This window comes from Oreochromis niloticus, linkage group LG22, assembly GCF_001858045.2.
Source record: "Oreochromis niloticus isolate F11D_XX linkage group LG22, O_niloticus_UMD_NMBU, whole genome shotgun sequence".
NCBI lineage: Eukaryota > Metazoa > Chordata > Actinopteri > Cichliformes > Cichlidae > Oreochromis > Oreochromis niloticus.
Window position 1 is genome coordinate 28,141,404 of NC_031985.2, and position 18,553 is coordinate 28,159,956.

The following is an 18,553-nucleotide window of genomic DNA, read 5'->3' on the forward strand; positions in this document are numbered from 1 at the left end:
TTTGAGTATGTAGTGTGTTTTAATTTAATATTTTATATATATGGCTAATCACAACTACAGAAGCTTTATATTGTAAGGTAAAGACTACAATAATATAAAGAAAACCTCAAAAATCAGGGCAGAAGCTGCAGGCTCTGCCTCCCATCCTACTTTTAAACAGTCTAGGAACCATTAATAAGCCTGCAGTCCAAAGATGAAACAAGATAAAACAAGATAGGGCCTGATTATTTAAGACCTTGTAATTAAGAAAAATTTGGCCAGTACTGGAGAAATATGCTCTCTCTTTCAAGTCTCTGTGACCACTCTTGCTGCAGCAGTTTGGATCAGGTGAAAGTTTTTCAGGGAGGTTTTTAGGACAGCCTGATAATAACAAATTACAATAGTCCAGCCATGACATAATCAATGCATGAATTAGTTTGTCAGCATCACTCTGAGACAGGATGTTTCTAAATTTAGAGATATTACGCAAAAACAGGAAAGAAATGCTGCATATTTGCTTCATATGCGTACTGAAGGACATATCTTGGTCAATAATGCCTCCAAGATTCCTCACAGTGTTACTGGAGGCAAAGTAACATCATCCAGAGTAAGCATCTGGTAGACACCATTTTTCTACAATTTTTAGAGTAACAGTTTTTCCTTCTAGTGGTTTTCTACTCTAAATGAGAACTCAAAGGACTTTTTAGCCTTCGGATCTTGCCCAAGCTGCTTGACGTGGTCTCGGATTCTCAGGTCTATATTTGAAAGGTGTTTTATCCTCTCTATTCCAGTATATATTCCCAGATTAGCTGAGCATACATTCCATAAAGCCTGCAGTATACATATGCTATACACACACTGCTACTGGTATGAATACCCACCTATGTAGCAGGAACCACTGGACTGCTGGAGATGTAAACAAACATTTGCAATATTTGCTTATGGCTTTACACACATACATACACAAACAGACACACACACACACACAAATACTTGCCCTCTCCCCTAGCATTTGCAATGTAGCTTTATCTTCGCACTATGCAATATTTGTTTGCACACACCCTTTAAAAGGAGACTCTCCCTTTGCCTGATCAAACCTCTGGTTTCTGAACCCTAACCTTGCCAAGTGTGCAGTCAAGTTTAGACCGTTTGCACATGAAATGCAAATCTGTAATGGTGCAGGCAGATCAATATGTGTCAACATGCTGCAGATTAGATAAGAATTTATGGCCAAACATAGGGATTGCTGGTAAATGTATGGGATGCTTATGGGAAAGAAATGAAAAGAATACTTTAGCAAGCCCTCCCCTTTGCACACCGCATAAATTTCAAAAAGTTGTTTGGTATCAAAATGCTGTTCCCCTTAACCTCATTTCAATATCACTAAATGATCTGATGCAACGACTTTTGCAAGGATCAACCACTTGCTGCAGAAACTTGTTGTGAAACTGGACGATTCCTAAATATGGAAATAGCGATTTCCTCTTACAAATGAAATTAATGGACTCTTTGCTTTCACACAGTTCTTGAGTTTCAATCGCCTGCATCACAATGTGCAACATTTCAGTCATTTGAGCATCTTAGCTGGGCACAAACTTTTCCCCACGCTCTTTTCCCGTTTAATTGTGCCAATCTTAAAGTAGGGCTAAGACAAACGACAAACTGTCCTAACTGATTACAAAGTACACTGTTTTGTGTGTTGTTGCAGCAAGACAAAGAGTGTACTCTGCATTTCGTATCTCAGGAGACCTAACTGTAACCAACACATCACTTTCCCATGGATTGCCTTACTCGAACCATTTCTTTTAGCACAGCTACCGAAGAAGAATCCAGAGTAATTAAATGTACTTTAAGAGAGGGGAAAAAAGAGAAGATGCTTGGATTTCGCTTTGGGTGCTTTGTTTGTAATCTTGTTCAGTGAGTCCAAGCAGAGACAGAGTTACACTGGAAAAGCTTGAACCAGACTGTCGCACGTACCAAAGTAGCTTGGCACATGTTTGTATATGTTTATAAGGGCATGGTTGTGTGTGTGTGAGAAAAAATGCACTCTTTGTACTGGAATTCTGAGATGCTGGCGCTGCTGTCACGGTGGCACATGTGATTACTATTGTGTGTACGAGTGGATAAGGTACAGTGGCTGTGGTTCAAGAGGTAGAATGAGATTAGAAGGTCAATCTCAGGCTCCTTCAGTTTGTTTGTCAAAGTGTCTTTGGGCAAGATAATGGACCCCAAATTGCCCCTGATCCATTTTTGTGATTGCGTGCATGATAGTTAGAAAGCACTTATTACATACATAGAATAAAAGCTGTATGAACGCTTGGAGCACAAAGCCCATATGGAGTTGTTAAACACTATGTAGTTATCAGTCCATGTGTGTTGTGTGTTGTGCAATGTGTGCCTGAGGGGAGAGTATGAGTGTGTGTGTGTTTGTTGCCAAACACAGCGTGAAAATCTGATTGCACTGCCGTGAATTCAGAGGCCATTCAACACAGTGAACTTTGCATGCGTCAACCAAACAGTGGGGTGTGCATAGCTGTAGGTGGGATGGAAACTTAGGAGGGAGGAGAGTACACTCACACAGGCAGAGCTGGGCATCGAACCACGTGAGGGGAGTAGCAGGGGAAAGGGTAGGTGTCATGTGCTCTGTGTCCAAATGTTTGGTACATCTCTCCAATGCAGGGGGGGTTAAAATACCACAGATTTAACAGGAAGAGGTCGTTCCCTTTCAAATAATTTTGAATCGGTTGTCAGTGTTTTGGGCCAAAGGACATTACTGTTAGTATTTCTCAGTAAGCATATTTTTATGATTGCGATCAGTAATCCTCAAAGGCTCAAAGGCATATGCGTAGTAGAGAAAATGTATTACATACTTTGCCTGTAGTGACTTGCATCAAAAGCTACCACCTACACCTGAACATTTCTGTGTTTACTCTGCTTTGTTATTTTGATACAAAACTCATTGCAGATTAAATTGGCTCATTTGATCAATGTTAAGATGTCTGAACTTGGATAGTACAGACAGACCTTACGTGCCAGGACTTCATAAAAATAATTTGGTCTTAAAATCTGTTAAATACAACTTTAGATGAACAACAACATAAGACATATTATGCTGTTTCCTTATTTATTTAACAAAAATTAGACCAAAATGCAAAATCAGTGTTTGAAAGACTGAGCACTCTGTTACTGCTTTGGTAGGAATTAAAAGAGTAAATAGCTGCCAAGCACTGCTAATCAAATGGACTTGTATGTATAAAAGCAGAAGTTTTCTGTTAACGCACTGCCAGCAAGGGAAGACATCAGCAACGACCTTAAAGAATCCAGTTTTGTTGCTCATCAGTCTTGGAAAGAGTCATAAAGCCGTTTTCAAACAGTTTGGCATCCATCATTGTACAGTGAGAACGATTATTCACAAGTGGAAAACATTCAAGACATCTGCTAATCTTCTGACTGGAGATTCCAGCAAAATCACCCTAAGGTGACATTACACAATGCTCAGAGAAACTGGAAAAAAATGACAGCACAATTAGACAGGATGGTTTATTTGATGGGTTGTCAGGAGAAAAGCCTCTTTTCTCTGAAACCACACAATGACTATCAGGACAAACACTTCATACTAACTGTCAAACACCATAGTGGAGGGGTGATGATTTCCGCTTGTTTTGCAACCATGGTTACCGGGCACCTTGTAGTCACTGAGTCGACCAAATTCCTCCACAATGACGTGAAAGACGGATACAGTCATACAAAAATAATTACTTCAAGTTATTACTTCTAAAGTTGTCTTGACAAGGTACTGAATCATGGGGTGTACTTGTTGTATTATGTACTTATTGTGTTGTTTGCCAGTAAAGTAGGCCTAACCCTAACCCTATGCAAGACTGCACAGGCCTTAGTTATATCACTGGTCATGTCTGGGTAATCTGAATCTTAATTTTTGTCCTGTTTTTTGTTTGTTTGGTATGTCATGCATTGCATTTACCTCATTTTAAGAAATCAATACATACAGTAAAGTTCACAGACAAGTGAGCTAATGTCTCTGTAGTGACCCCGACTTCTAATGCAGACACAATCCATGTATGCAAAGACACTGAGGTGACCATGTCAAAGTCCATTTGTCTTGATGCTGTGGCTCAGAGCGACAGAACATTGAACTTTACTTGCTGTTATCAGGGAAGACTGGCCTTTAATAACAACATGACATTTAACCCAGTTTGGTGATGTCACTGTGTTTACGTTGGCAGTGCATTTACCTGCCCATCTCCACGTCTTGCCACCAAAAACAGGTTTGAACGATCTTGCGTCGTGTATGTGCACGGTTACAAAAGTTGCCCAGAGCAGATAAGCGTCCTCATCTATATCTGGCCAGTCTCCCCTTAAAGGTCATTTCTGGATCTCCTTCACTGCATTGCAACAGTGACAGCTACCTGATCTCGCCCCCTGTAACCCTGGATTGGAATAAGCGGAAGAAACAGGACAGATGGATTGATAGATGGGTGGATGGGAAGGAAACAAAGCTGTAGTGAGATAAATCTGGTATGTAGGTCCGCTGGGGACAACGATTATGTTATTATGGTAAACAAACTCTGAGCTGGGAAACATTGGTGCAAACATTGGTGCACAGTTTCCACAATGGCACATGACTGATGTCAGGTCTTTTGCACTGAATGCTCTGCCTTGGATGCCTTATGATGTTACAGCAGAGCCCAGCATTAACAGAGTGACCCTCAGGGACAAATCTATGATGCATGCCCCTGGATGCACTCCTGTCCTGATGCGCTGCCTTTGGGTTCAGAGATGCAAATCTTGTAACAACATGTGCAAACAAGCCTTGATGATATCAATGGCCATGTCTAGGTAATCAGAAAACCCAGTGTTTATTTAGACAAAAAGCGTCTTAATTTGTGTCCTGTTTGTTTATTTGGTATGGTTGAAAGACCTCTCTACTTCTGCTGCAGGTTCTGCAGAAGAAGTTGTGAAGTACAGGGTACTTGAACCGCTTCTGTCCACAAACAGAACTCCATTAACTCCCAGCAGAAAAGCATGCTTTGGTTAAACACATGTGGCATTGTTACATTTCTGGTCATTAAGTAAACCTTGAATTATCTTCCTTTGTGCAAGCCTCTGTGACAGTAATGATGTTGAAAAATTCTTGACTCATGCCATTTTACTTAACCACTGGATGTTTGGCAACAAAGATTGCGTGACAGGGGACAGTTAATGATGTGGCACACTTCCTTGCTGGCATACTCAGGATGGCTAAGAGGAAGTGTTGTCTTTTAAATGTAAATCCAAGTTAAAAATTATCCAGACATTTAATTTGTGAACTCTGTTTCTGATATTATCCAATATTCCTGGTTTCGCATAAGCCTAAGTCTACAGACACATCCATCCATCCATCCGTCCATCCATCCGTCCATCCGTCCATCCATCCGTCCATCCGTCCATCCGTCCATCCATCCGTCCATCCGTCCATCCATCCATCCATCCATCTCTTTTGCTTTTAGTGTTGGGGTGGGGGTGGAGTTCAGCTGCCACAGGGTGAGAGGCAGAGTACGCCCTGGACAGGTTTCCAGTCTGTAACATGGCCAACATTGAGAGACATACAACTATTTACACTCATGTTCACACCTATGGGCAATTCAGAATAATCAGTTAACCTAACCCCACTAACTGAATGTGTTTGGACGACTATCCTGCCCGTCTACAGCCACACTTGGTCTTAGTTAATGCCGAAAAGCTGAAGCTGGCTTTGCGTGAATGACTCTGAAAAGATTTGTGATCAAAAGCTCATTTGCCTAAATGCCTACAGACGCTGGCAGCAAAATAAATTTGATGTAAATTCACAGATGTGCAGTTTTATTACAAAGCTGTCCTTCCTACTCTACCTGACAGTGCATACCTGTCGGTTTAGCCTTTGTAAACACATACGGGCCACAGTTATGCAGTTTATTGCCACGATACCACTGGGAAAGCCCCGAGGAGAAGACTAAATTAATAGTCTTGTCAAACTGTGCTGATTTACATTTATGTTCAATGCCACACAGCCCGTCAGCAATTAAATAAAGCACCTGTTTGATTCAGTTTTTTATTCGGGGAACAGTCAGGTGTTGCTGTAGTGATAACAGCTCCTTCACAGCAAGCAAAACTATACTAGAAAGTCCCTCATACAATGAGATGCAGGCCTATGCAGACTGACTGAACAATGGCCAGTTTAGCTGCAGTAATTTATGTGAGTTCCAGCACTTGAGCAGGGTTTGGTAGACCTTGGCCTTGGTGTGTAAATGCTTTGGTCTGAGTGCCCTCATTCACAGAAAGCCTGGAAAGTTGCCCTAGATTGTAACAGATTTTTATATGCATTGAAAATGGATTTTATAAAGGAAAAAAAGGCATTTCATCATCAGCCACATGGTGAAAACTGAATTTCTGTTTCTGAAAACACACTGAATGGATCTGTTTTTTGGAAATGGTCAGATAGGAATTCTTTGAAACTCAGCTAAATGGGACTTGCATTTGTTTCTGAGCTGGGAATTTTATAAGCCGCAGACTGGCTAATGTGAGGCGATTGTGTTAGGAAGAACTACATAAAGCTTCACTGGTATAATCACACACTGATCATATAATGGCATGCTAATATGCTGAATTTGTACTTCTTAAAGCCTTTTAACTGACCTGAAAAAGAGGGACTATAAGCTGGGGAAGGAGCGTTCAACTGTCCCTGTTGAACTCTCACATACTGTACTGATACACAAAATATTGCAATCCAAACTGAGTGAGTTCAGGAATGATCAGGTTCTCATCCATCAGCGGGAGAGTTTGCATCATCTACAGTAAGTTTTCTGCGCAGCGAGATCCACACAGTTCTCAAGGAAGGTCGACGGGATCAAAATACTATAAAAGACCATAGAGCGATAATAAAAACACACATCGGGAGATATCTGTAACACAGGTTGTGTTTTTAATGTCAGCAGTGATGTGTCTGCACACAGTGCTGTATTTTGATGAATATATGAGATAGCAGGGAAACTCCAGGGATTTCCAGGGACCTCTGAGGGGAAAGAATGCAAAGAGGAGAACTGTGAGAAAGCCAAGAAGACAAAAGCAACAGCAAACTGACCTGCACACCACAAAAAGGAGCCAAAGCCAGCTCAAAAATAAAAAGTGACAACAGCAGCAGCACAAATATGGTGGGAAAACATAAGGTATTTAGTACAAGTGGAATAACACTGCATAGCTAGCTGATTTATTAATCAAATGATTTGTAAATAACTTTTTATATACCACTGATAAAAACATAATCAGCATGTTACTTGGTATATCGCAGCATTGCGTGCTGTCTGCTCTTAAAATATTTGACAAAACTGGACAAGTTGAGGTTCAAAGAAAAGATGGGAGGCCTAAAATACTACCGACAGCGGGTGAACAGTGTCTGAAAGTTCAAATTCACATTTTTGCTTCAAATCAGTACGCACAGAGGAGGTCAGGGAGAGGTACAACAGTGAACCTACAGCCATCTATAAAACACAGCGGAGGCTCTATTGTGGTTTTAGGCCATATTTCAGCCAGTGGTGATAGAGATCTTGTCAAAATTGATGGGATTATAAATGCAGAAAAGTACCATCAGATTTTGATCCACCATGGAATACAAAGAAAGTGGAAAGCGTTTGATTAGCAGCTGCTTCATTTTCAGTATGATAATGACCCCAAATACTGCCAATGCAGTAAAAGCAGACCTGGATAGAAAAATGCACAGTGGAATGATACATTTCAGAAAATCGGTGCATCTATTTGCTGTTTTCCTTGCAAAATATAAAGAAATAAGCACTAGCTCTCGACATTTGTACAAGTTTGTACACATTCATATGTAGAATGTGTTAATAATGACTGAGGCTATGATTTTATTGAATTAGAAAGTCAACTGCAAAGAATAAACAAACACACAGAAATAAGTCATTAATAGGACAGGGGGAAAAGTACATAATTAATAGGAGAATTTGAATTTGGGCATAATACAGGACTTCATGCTCATGGTTTAATTTGAGCATTGAACTCATATTCACCGTTATGTCCTCATATTGTTGTTACTGGCTAGTAGCAAAAGCTAGGCTAGCTGTTTCCCCTAGGTCTTGGTATTAGCGCTAAGCTAAGCTAAGTAGCTTCTGTTTGTAGCTAAATACATAAACACACAGCTAAGATTAGACATTAAACACCTGTGAAAAAACAAGTGATTTCAAATTTCAGCTAACAGCTATTAGAATTGTAACTGCAGGCTTACTGTAGTGTTTGTGCTTGGTTTAATCTGTAGTTCTGACACTGATTTACAGGAACATATCATAAATTCATATACAGAGAAACAAACACTGCTGGAGAGGACTCAGGCGTTATACATCATAACTTCATAAACACAGACATAATCAAAAAGCTACAGGCCAAGGTCCAGCTGCATGGGCACAAGAATAGAAATTCAGGTGTTGCGCCTAAAAAACAAAAGTTTACGGTCACTTTAATTTTCATTACAGTCTTCAGAGGCAATAAAACTAAGCCACTGTATCAATAAACTCAAACTTTATACCTGCACAGGCCAAATCATTGGTTCTTGGCTCTATTTCTGCCGGCACAAATAATAGGTCAGATCTCTTAGTGCCACGTAGACAATTTAATATGATTGTGTAATGATTTATCTAGAGGTCACCTCAGGTTGCTGAAAGTCACTTTGACTCTTGAATACTTATAGTACTGCAGGTCAGAAAATGGATATCAGTATGGTATCGGTCAGTGTCACCTGACACATTGATTCATAGGCGAATATCAGCCTCAGACGTGTCTGGTGATCCATCAGATGATGTGCTGGTGTTAGCCGGGGAAAAGACTTTATTAAATTATTCAGAAACACATCATCGTGTGACTCTGTACAGCATGTGAACAAGAAGAGGTAGGGTTTCATAATAGACGTCATACAGCTTACTCTGTATAACTGTGCTCTAAGAACCTCAGAGTTTATCTATGTTTAGAATGGAAATTATAACGGGTGTGTGTCTCTCCCTGGGTGGGAGTGTGTGTGTGCTGCACCACTCCAGTGGCACTTTTGCTTCTCTGTCCCTCTGGAAAAAATAGACAAGGACAGACACAGGAAACTGGAGGTCACAAGGTCATTGCCAGCCCTTTGCCTTGTGAGTTCTTTTCATGTACAAGTTCATTTAAGAAGGTCTTCAAATGATAAATCTTCAACACTTGTACCACCTGTTAACACTTGTCAAGTCATGGGGGACCAATCCGGGGTTAGGTTCTAAGCTACATGCTAAACAGGTTTATTTCCAGAAAGCTTTACCTTTCAAATGAAGTGTCATACATTTTGGAATTGCAGAATTTTCTGATAAAAGTTCGATTTGGGTGGCAAAAAGTCTATAAAAAGAGTTGCACATTAACAAGATCAAAGCCCTTGCAGGGCTCGCCAACACCTAACTGATGTTAACAGGTTCATTTCCAAAAGGGCCTTGAACACACCTCTGTATTTCTTATCTCCAGCAGAAAAGCATTATCTCAAATCATTAGCCATTATCTCTTTAATCACTCTAGAGATATTTCAGCCATTACTTCCTGCTCTACAAGACCATATATCTTCTCTGGAGCAGCGTTTCTGAAGCCAGCATCTGTAAAATGCAGCCATCAGTTAGAGGCAGAGAGTCAGTGAGTGAGTGGGAGTGAACACAGCTAATGGATTGAATGAGCAGTTGTGGGACGATCTAAAGATTCTACATATCTTTAAAATGTTAGAATGATTATCTATGGATACATTCTCCAGGACTGTTAACAGGAATAAAGAATGTATGAGTCATGATTTGCTGTTTTTACATTTATTTATTTTTCTGATTTCCTGGTCGTCTGGAGAGGTTCAATCATTCTGGAGTAAAACGCTCTCTCACTGCCTTTTAACACTGCTACAGACTTTACGAACATGTGACTGTAAAAGCGCCTGCCATCTAAAGTTGTTAGCCACTGTTCAAAATCTGCTTAATGTAGTAGTACAGAGCAATGTATTCTTGACCAGGAGTGTCAAAACATAAGGCCCGGGGGCCAAAATCGGCCTGCCAATGACTCCAATCTGGTTCACTGGACAAAATATGAAGGAAGAGATACATTTTGGACTTTTGACTGTGTTTGTTTTGTTTCTTCCTGATATAAACCTCCCTCATGGTCATTCATACTACACCAAAGTAATAAAGTAACAGATGAGCAGGTAAATGAGAGCAAAGTTCCCATTTTTTCACTGCATACTTGAGAAACTGTTTTTTTCTTCTTTTTTTCCGTTTTTACAATGGTTCCAGTGGAACTTTTTCTGTGATTTTACACATTTATTTCTTTCAGTTTAAGCCCAAAGAGTCGCACTGACAGGTTTCTTTCATTTACTACAGCAGCATTTGTTTATCATGTAGTAAAACTGAGAGGTCCTGTTGAAATTGTGCTTCTTTTTCTTGTACTGAGATATGACAGGGATTAAATGTGCAATGAAACCTCTTCACACTGACAGAAAGGGCAGTTTTTATGAGTGCATGTGGCTCACAATGTAATGGTTGACATCCCAGTAGACTGACTGGGGGTGAGTTCCTTACATTTTTGCCACTTTGCTTCCACCTGCTGGAAAATTTGTGTCTGTGACGCTGATCTTGAACACAGCACATAAACGTGTGCTTTAGGGTCAGTTTTAGTAGAAAGCCTTCTTTTGACCCTTAAAATCTGCAGCTTTTGTAAAAGAGGCACAGAGTCAGTTGTGTGACTGAAAGTTGTGTTGTTGCGGCTGGCCTTACGGCGTATGTATTTGTAAGCATTTCACCTTTGGGAGAAGAATATTTAAATGAATCACACAAATGTTAATTAAAGTCTGTGATTCACAATTTACTGCAGATTGTACGTGTCGGTGCAGTCAGTGCAGGAAGGAATACTGGTCTAATAAACACATTTCACGGAGGAATAATAACACGTGGACTCTGTTGTTGGTGAAACACTGAAAAAGACGCCACTTTATTAGACACGTCCACACTCATACATCACATAGGTCAAAGTTGCTTGCTTTTTCTTGCCTTTTCTTGTAACACAATCCATGTTTCATAATTCCCTTTAAGCACCTCAACACATATTTAGCTGTTATCCAGTGTTGTTCTTTTGGGTCAGATAGGTATTGTGATAGTTTGCTGACAATCTCACGATATTTCTTTGAATCAGCAGATTCTCCATCACCATCAAAGTCTGGCTTTTGTTCACATGGAGCTGATCTACCCTTGCAGTCAGACATTTCAATCCAGTATCGTGGTTATGTACCACATAACCTTGCAGTCTATTGGAGCATGCAGATAAGCTGTTTTAACATCAGGTGGAGCTCCAAGTCATACTGGGCAGTCAGTTGCATTAAGCTCCGGACTGACGTCATATTCACAGTGGCAAAAAGTCTCCTTATAGTCTGTTCCTGCCACTCGGCTGTAGCCTTTTGCAACATATCTAGCCTTATGTGTTTTAGTCCCCTCTGAGTTTTCTTTAATTGTATGAACCCACTTGGCCTCCACTGTGCGTTTGCCTTCTGGACATGTGATCAATGTAAATGTGTCGTTTACTCTAAGCAAATCCATTTTCCTGTGGTTTGAAATCTCTTGTGATATCACGAGTCCAGGCAACTGCTACCACTCTTTTTGATGCATGCTCAATCATCCTGGTAAGTAAATCCCAAAGGTTGATTCTGTTCATCTGGACGTAGCGTTTTCAGTGGGAGAAACGTTTTGTGAAGTCACTTCTTCAGGCTATGTTTACACTGGCCTGGATAAATTTGAAAACAGCGTTTTCGTCTGACACACTCCGCGTCCACACTATCGCTTTCAGTTGTTTTCAAAGAGTTGTGTGTCCACACTGAAACGGCCAAAAACGCTTACGTTGCAGTACTGCGCATGCATTTACTTTCCAGCTCTTTGAAACGTCGCAGCAAAATGTCAAGGAAAAGCCAAGTTTTTTTAAATGGACTAACAGTGAGGTGGAGTTGCTGCTGCAAGTAACACAAAAGTACAAAGTTGCAAAAGCGAGTGAGAATTAAAGAATTTGAAGAAAAGCTATCTGGAGCATGTACAGACGGATATTAATCTTTAATAGGGCTGTAAAATTGAGTGCAAACAAAACAACTGTTGTATAATGCCCTCCACTATCTTAGTTTAGTTGGTCACATGACTGCATCACATGACTAAAATGTGTCAACGTGTTCGAAAGGGCTCCGGGTTCGCTGTCCACACTGCAATGTGAAAACGGCGTTTTCAAATGTATCCGCTTTGGAGAGCGTTTTCAAAACGCTGCATTTTCCTTGACTGAAAATGCCGTCTCAGTGTGGACGGAAGGCCGAAATGGAGAGAAAAAGATGCGTTTTCAAACGAAAACGTATTAGTGTGGAGATGGCCTCAGTCTCAGCTGACTGCAGGTTTCCCCAACCTTATAAACAGTACATTTGCATAATGACTGAAATTAATGATCACGGAGGTCAGTTCCGTGATCATTAATATGTAAATTCTCATGACCATTAATCAAAGACGACTGATCAACGGTCATGTTCCTTCCCTGTTTATAAGGTTGGGGAAACCTGCAGTCAGCTGAGACTCAAGAAATCACTTGGATGAGTGACGAAACGTTTCTCCCTCTGAAAACGCTACGTCCAGATGAACAGATTCAACTTTTGGGGATACTACCATTATATCACTTAATCTCAACAAGAATAAATTTAACAAGTGTTAAGTTGTTGAATTTCATGCAGATCGTACATGATTTAATTACGTTCACCATAGAAACATCAAACTATTTTCTTAAAATTAAAAGTTAGACTCTCGTAAATGTAACAACCATCCAGTTTCACTTTTTTGAGTGTAGATGAGTTAGCCAAATATAACATGAGAAGACAATGTCAGAAAATAATTGTACAAAAGGCCCCGTAGTTACGGTTTATCGCTGTTCAGTTGTTAGTTTCACCAGTAGTTTTTTAGAGTGGCCAGTAGAGGTCACCCCACCGCTATGTATGAGAGAGACTACGGGCAGGGAAAAACGTGGGCAAGGCACCTGAGCTTTTCTGCTCCAGATTACCGGCAGAGAATTGGTCATTCCTTGAGAAGTGTGCGTTAATGAGCAACGTAAGTTTGTGATCTGTAAGTATAAGTCAGGGGTCGGCAACCCGCGGCTCCGGAGCCGCATGCGGCTCTTTAGTCCTTATTTTGCAGCTGCGGGTGGTTTGGGAAAATAGAAGAAGTATTTCGCTGAAGTGCATTTTATTTGTGTTTAGTTCTTTTTTTAACTTGTAGTTCTAAATTGTTAGATTATTGTGATTTTGAAATATAAAAATAAAATTATATCTTATTATTTTTTTCATCGCTCAAAATAAGCGTCACACTCGCGGAAGCCGGTGTACCCGCTGAAACGGTGTGCATTTATCGAGACTTTCAACCCCAGGTAGGCCAATTATGGATCTTCGGATCCACATTACGTCGGCAGCTGTTCTCCACCGTGAACTATGTTAAAAACAAACACCGCTCCCGCCTCACAGATGACAGCTTACAGTCCTGCGTAAAGATGAAAGCCCCGATTTGCAGACGCTGTGCGCCGAGGTTTGGGACCAGAAGTCTCATTGTAAACATACCACGGCAGACCCCGACGATGTTTGCATGAACATGCTTTTCAGCATCTCTTTATTGACCACTTTTCACACACGGTTGCTGTACGCATACAGCCGGCTGTAGCTTTTCAGCTCACAGCCCGACAACACAACAGCAGAGAGAGCACAGGCTTTAAGGCAGCGAGGCACGATTGCGGGTGCCGCTCAGGTGCGTCCGACTCCCCTGCAGCGGCACTGCAGACCACGCCCTGCCACACACATTAACAAGGTAAAATAGATATTTAGGCAGAATTTTGCAAATATCTGTTTTTTTTTCAGCAGCATAGTGCTTTTTTTTCCAATTACTTTTTAAAAGTCAGGTCAAGGCTCCAAAAGCCTTGACCTGAAAAGGGTGGCGGCTGACAACAGTTTTTGTTTGCTACATGGATCATTTTAGTTCAGCTGGGTGTCTTTCCTTTTGTTATATTTCTTTAAGAGTTCAAAATGTGTTAATTACATAAATAAAATGTAATTTTCTCTGTAGTACTTCATGGATTTCATAAGCAACACACCTTAGTTGCTCTGTGGATTCTTTTAAAAAGCAGTTAAAAATCTTTCTGTTCAAATAGAGCTGGGCGATATAAGATTTTTTCATATCACGATATGTTTTTTTCATTTCAGGCGATAACGATATATTTCATGATATAAGCCAAATAACTATATTTGTAAGATTTAAATGGGCCGTTGCTCACAAGTAAAATGTGAAATAATTAGCAGCTTGTTTTAATTAAAATATTTATTTCCCATAATAAGTTCAACAGGGCAGATGTACTTAAGGAACATTAGACTTCAGTTTCAGATAAATAAAGGCAAATATTGCAAACTACACAAAAGGCAGCCGCTAAAGCGTTTAAGTTTCAAAATAGAACAAACAAAACAGACCACTAAATTGTCAATTCCACTTAGAAACAAAATATTAATTCTAAAAATAAATCTTAGTTTGTTTTACAGAAGAACAGACAAAATTGACTAACTTTTGTCAATATCAAATAAACTGAGAACTAAAAGGAAATTCTCAATCTCTCCTTGTTGTATAGCTTAGCTTTTCAAACAGTTTTAACAGTTACTTTAGTCTGACAAAAGCCGAATGACGAATTAGCGCTTTCAGTCAGAGATTGAGCATGCACCGCTTTATTGTATTTCCAGACTCGCTTTCGGCACAATTTACAGTGCGCGCTACTCTGTTTTTTGTCAGACTTGAAATAGCCGAAATACCTTCACACTACGGAACTTCTGTGGCCCTTCCGTTCGATAAGCTCTCCGGCATTGGAACCATCATCTGTTTTTTCTTTGGTAACCTTCGCTCACGCTCTCGGTTGATTTTTCTCTAGTCGGCAAACTCATTTCCTTCATTACCCGGGCTGCACGGCTGCAAAAACAAATACACATGTGCGCCTTGGCGCTTGTGCTGTATGTAACAAGTCACGTGACGTGATGCTGCGGCTGTGATTGGTTCGGCTCTGCGCTACTTAATTTGGATTGGCTGTTCTTTTTTTTTTTTAAGAGGACAAGAGAGATGAGGCCTATCGCAATAGTTTAATTTTTCTATCGAGAAAAAGTTATTTCGCAATACATATCGTTATCGTTCTATCGCCCAGCTCTATGTTCAAACAAGCCTTTTGTTGATCTACGTATTTTATATTCTTTACATTATTTACATTTGATCTTTTACATTGTGTATAATGTCTATTGATTGTATTGTTTATTTTAATATTTGTGTACAGCGCTTTGTGACTGCCTGTCTGTGAAAAGCGCTTAATAAATAAACTTTACTTACTTACTTTAGATGTTCGCACAAAGCACAAAGGTAAAAAACAATATATACAGTGTTATCTTCATTTTAGATTTCAAAAAGTATTTGCGGCTCCCAGTGTTTTTTTTTTGCGTGGAAACCGGGTCCAAGTGGCTCTTTGGGTGTTAAAGGTTGCAGACCCCTGACCTATAGTGTTGAAGGGGATGTTAGTTTATTTCCCACCTGTGTTTATGTTGATGTACTCTTGAGTTATTGATGTGAACACCTTAGTAATGTAGTATTTTTATTCTGTTCCTTCTAGAGACCACACACACACACACACACACACACACACACACACACACACACACACACCCCATGCACCTAACCCTGTATGCATACCTGCTCCTATGACAATACCACTGTTACTCCCACCTGTATGAAGTCAATACAAGAGTCTGCACTATCCTCGGTGTCTTCATTGTCTCCCTTCTGAACATTCATCCGGGCCCTGAGCAGTGTTCTGGCCAACACTCCGTGGAGTGGTAGCTGCAAATCTGAACTAGCACCTTACAGTCCTCCCAGTCCAAGTTATGTACCCAACAGTAATACTAAAATAAGTTCCTATTACTACCATTATCATATTTATTTTTACTGGTGCTATGATGAAATTTAGGGTTGTGTGAGCTGCCAAAAAAGCTTCAGAGGCCAAAGTTCAGCTCCGCCCTGGAGCATCTCCTTCGTGTCATTCCCGCTGTTCTCTTTCTGTTTTCCTGCCTGCTCTCCTCTGCTCTATCCCTAAAAATACATTTTTTAATAAAACTTGTACTTAGTAGAAGAATGAAAAATGATCATTCATATAGTCATTGTCTGCTGCTCATTGGTTTGTGGATTATCTGTGTGATTAATGTTAATGAAAGAACAAGAACATATGGTTGCTGCAGTAAAGTTTATTTCATTGTTGTACTGACAGTTAGAAGCTGAGTAAAACGGCCAATAGTACACAAAGGCAAAGGAACCCTTCTCCAATTTGATAGATGGAGACATCAGAAAAAGCACAATGACTTTCTTAGCTGAGGGTGTAGGTGAAATAGAGATATCCACCTTTTGAGAGACGGCAGGTATTCTGACGAGTTCCCCTGCGTATATTTGTAGCACAGATTCCCAGCAGGTCGTCAAAGATCACATCTTTGTCATAAACTCTAAGCTCCAGGCGGTTACCTGGTGAAGCTCCATAATAGTGTAACTCTTCATGCCATTTTGGGTTTGGGGTGTTGAAGACAACATGTGTTGTCGTGGATACACGGCCACAGGACATCCTGACGTATCCATCTCCATTATTATTGCCCGGGTCAGGGCGAATACCTCTGGCATACACATTGTACACCCTCAGGCCACACTGGGCGACATTCGGACCGCACAAGATCAGCAGGAGGAGACAAAGTCTGGAGGCCATGACTTCATAGAAGGCTGTGGAGAGGAAAAACAGCTAGCTTAGTATTTTTATTGTTTTTAAATTTTATTATTTTATTTGTTTTTTAAACATTTATTTTATTATATAGAAAGTGATTAAGTAGATAATGACGTCTATATCCCCTCAGACCACTGTCAGCATAATTTTCGAGTCATCAACCATTAGAGTATAATTCAAATGTTACTCAACAAAACTGCCAATGAAAACAGTATGTTTTTCAAAAATAAAAACCTTAAAATGCACTGTTCCAAATTATTACACACACAGAGTTTCAAAACGTTTTATAGGTTGTAGAGAATTGAAAATGGTCATTTGTTGAATTTGCAGCATTAGTAGATCAATTTTACTGAAATCAACAGCTATTTCAATCAAAAAACATCTTAACAGATCAAGTTACATATTAACATAGGACCCCTTATTTGATAGCAGTTTTACAATTCTTGCATCCATGGAACTTGTGAGTTTTTGGAAAGTTTCTACTTGAAGGTCTTTGCAGGAGGTCAGAATAGCCTCCCCAGAGCTGCTGTTTGGATGTGAACTGTTTCCCACCCTCATATTTTTTTGTTTGAGGATTCTCCAAAGGTTCACAATAGGATTGAGGTCAGGGAAAAATGGGGGCCACACCATGAGTTTCTCTCCTTTTATGCCGATAGCAGCCAATGATGCAGAGGTGTTCCTTGTAGCATAAGATGGTGCATTGTCTTGCATGAAGATGGTTTTGTTGCAGAAGGCACAGTTCTTCTCTTTCTACCATGGAAGAGAGTGGTCAGTCAGAAACTCCACATACTTTGCAGAGGTCATTTTCACACCTTCATGGAGCCTAAAGGGCCTGACCAGGTCTCTCCCTGTGATTCCAGCTCAAAACATGACACCACCACCTTCTTGCTGACAACGCAGCCTTGCTGGGATATGGTGGCTGTCCACCAACCATCCACCACTGCATCCATCTGGACCATCCAGGGTTGCAATGCACTCATCAGTGAACGAGACTGTTTGAAAATTAGTCTTCATGTAGTTCTGGGCCCACTGCAGCTGTTTCTGCTTGTGAGCATTGGTTAGGGGTGGCCAAATATAATGTTTATGCACAACTGCAAGTCTCTGGAGGATCCTACACCTTGATGTTCGCAGGGCTCCAGAGGCACCAGCAGCTTCAAATATCTGTTGCTTTGTAATGGCCTTTTAGCAGCTGCTCTCTTAATCTGATGTATTTGTCTGGCAGAAACCTTCATCATTGTGCCTTTATCTGCACGAACCCATGTGTGCTCTGACTCAGCCACAAATCTCTTAATATTATGGACTGATTTCAGTGATCCAAAGACACAATTCCATCCACGGGTTTAATTGACAAACAACTTATTTAATCTTTATGACACTTAAAAACAATTTGCATAATAATTTGGAATGCGGTGTGGTAGCAAAAATGCTGTAAAAATGCAGATTCAGTAGTAATCTGAGAACAAGATCGATTTAAAGAAATGAAAAATGTTCAAAGCTAGATGTGAAGGCTTACCTGTGTCTAGACACCTTGCTTCTGCACTCCTTGTCTCATGCTCCTTGTTTTTATAGACCAGTGGAGCACGTATCAGATGGATAAATAAATAAATGAAATATTTGCTGACCCAGCCTCATCCTTAAACAATCGACAGACAAGGTTTGACCTTCAAAAAATGTAGTAACCTTGTATAAAGAAACAAATTAT

At 40.2% G+C, this 18,553-nt stretch overlaps 1 protein-coding gene across 1 annotated transcript; it reads right to left on the reverse strand.

The window, feature by feature from the left end:
* Positions 1–16,312: 16,312 nt before the first annotated feature.
* LOC109196446 (GTPase activating protein 1-like) lies at positions 16,313–16,888 on the reverse strand. Its single transcript, XM_019350443.2, has one exon. The coding sequence runs from the start codon at positions 16,834–16,836 to the stop codon at positions 16,450–16,452; it is 387 nt and encodes a 128-aa protein (XP_019205988.1). The 5' UTR covers positions 16,837–16,888; the 3' UTR covers positions 16,313–16,449.
* Positions 16,889–18,553: the final 1,665 nt, after the last annotated feature.

What these genes read in the sequence shown, in the direction of transcription:
- LOC109196446 (XM_019350443.2), bottom strand. Translation starts at nt 16,836, where the DNA reads ATGGCCTCCAGACTTTGTCTCCTCCTGCTGATCTTGTGCGGTCCGAAT.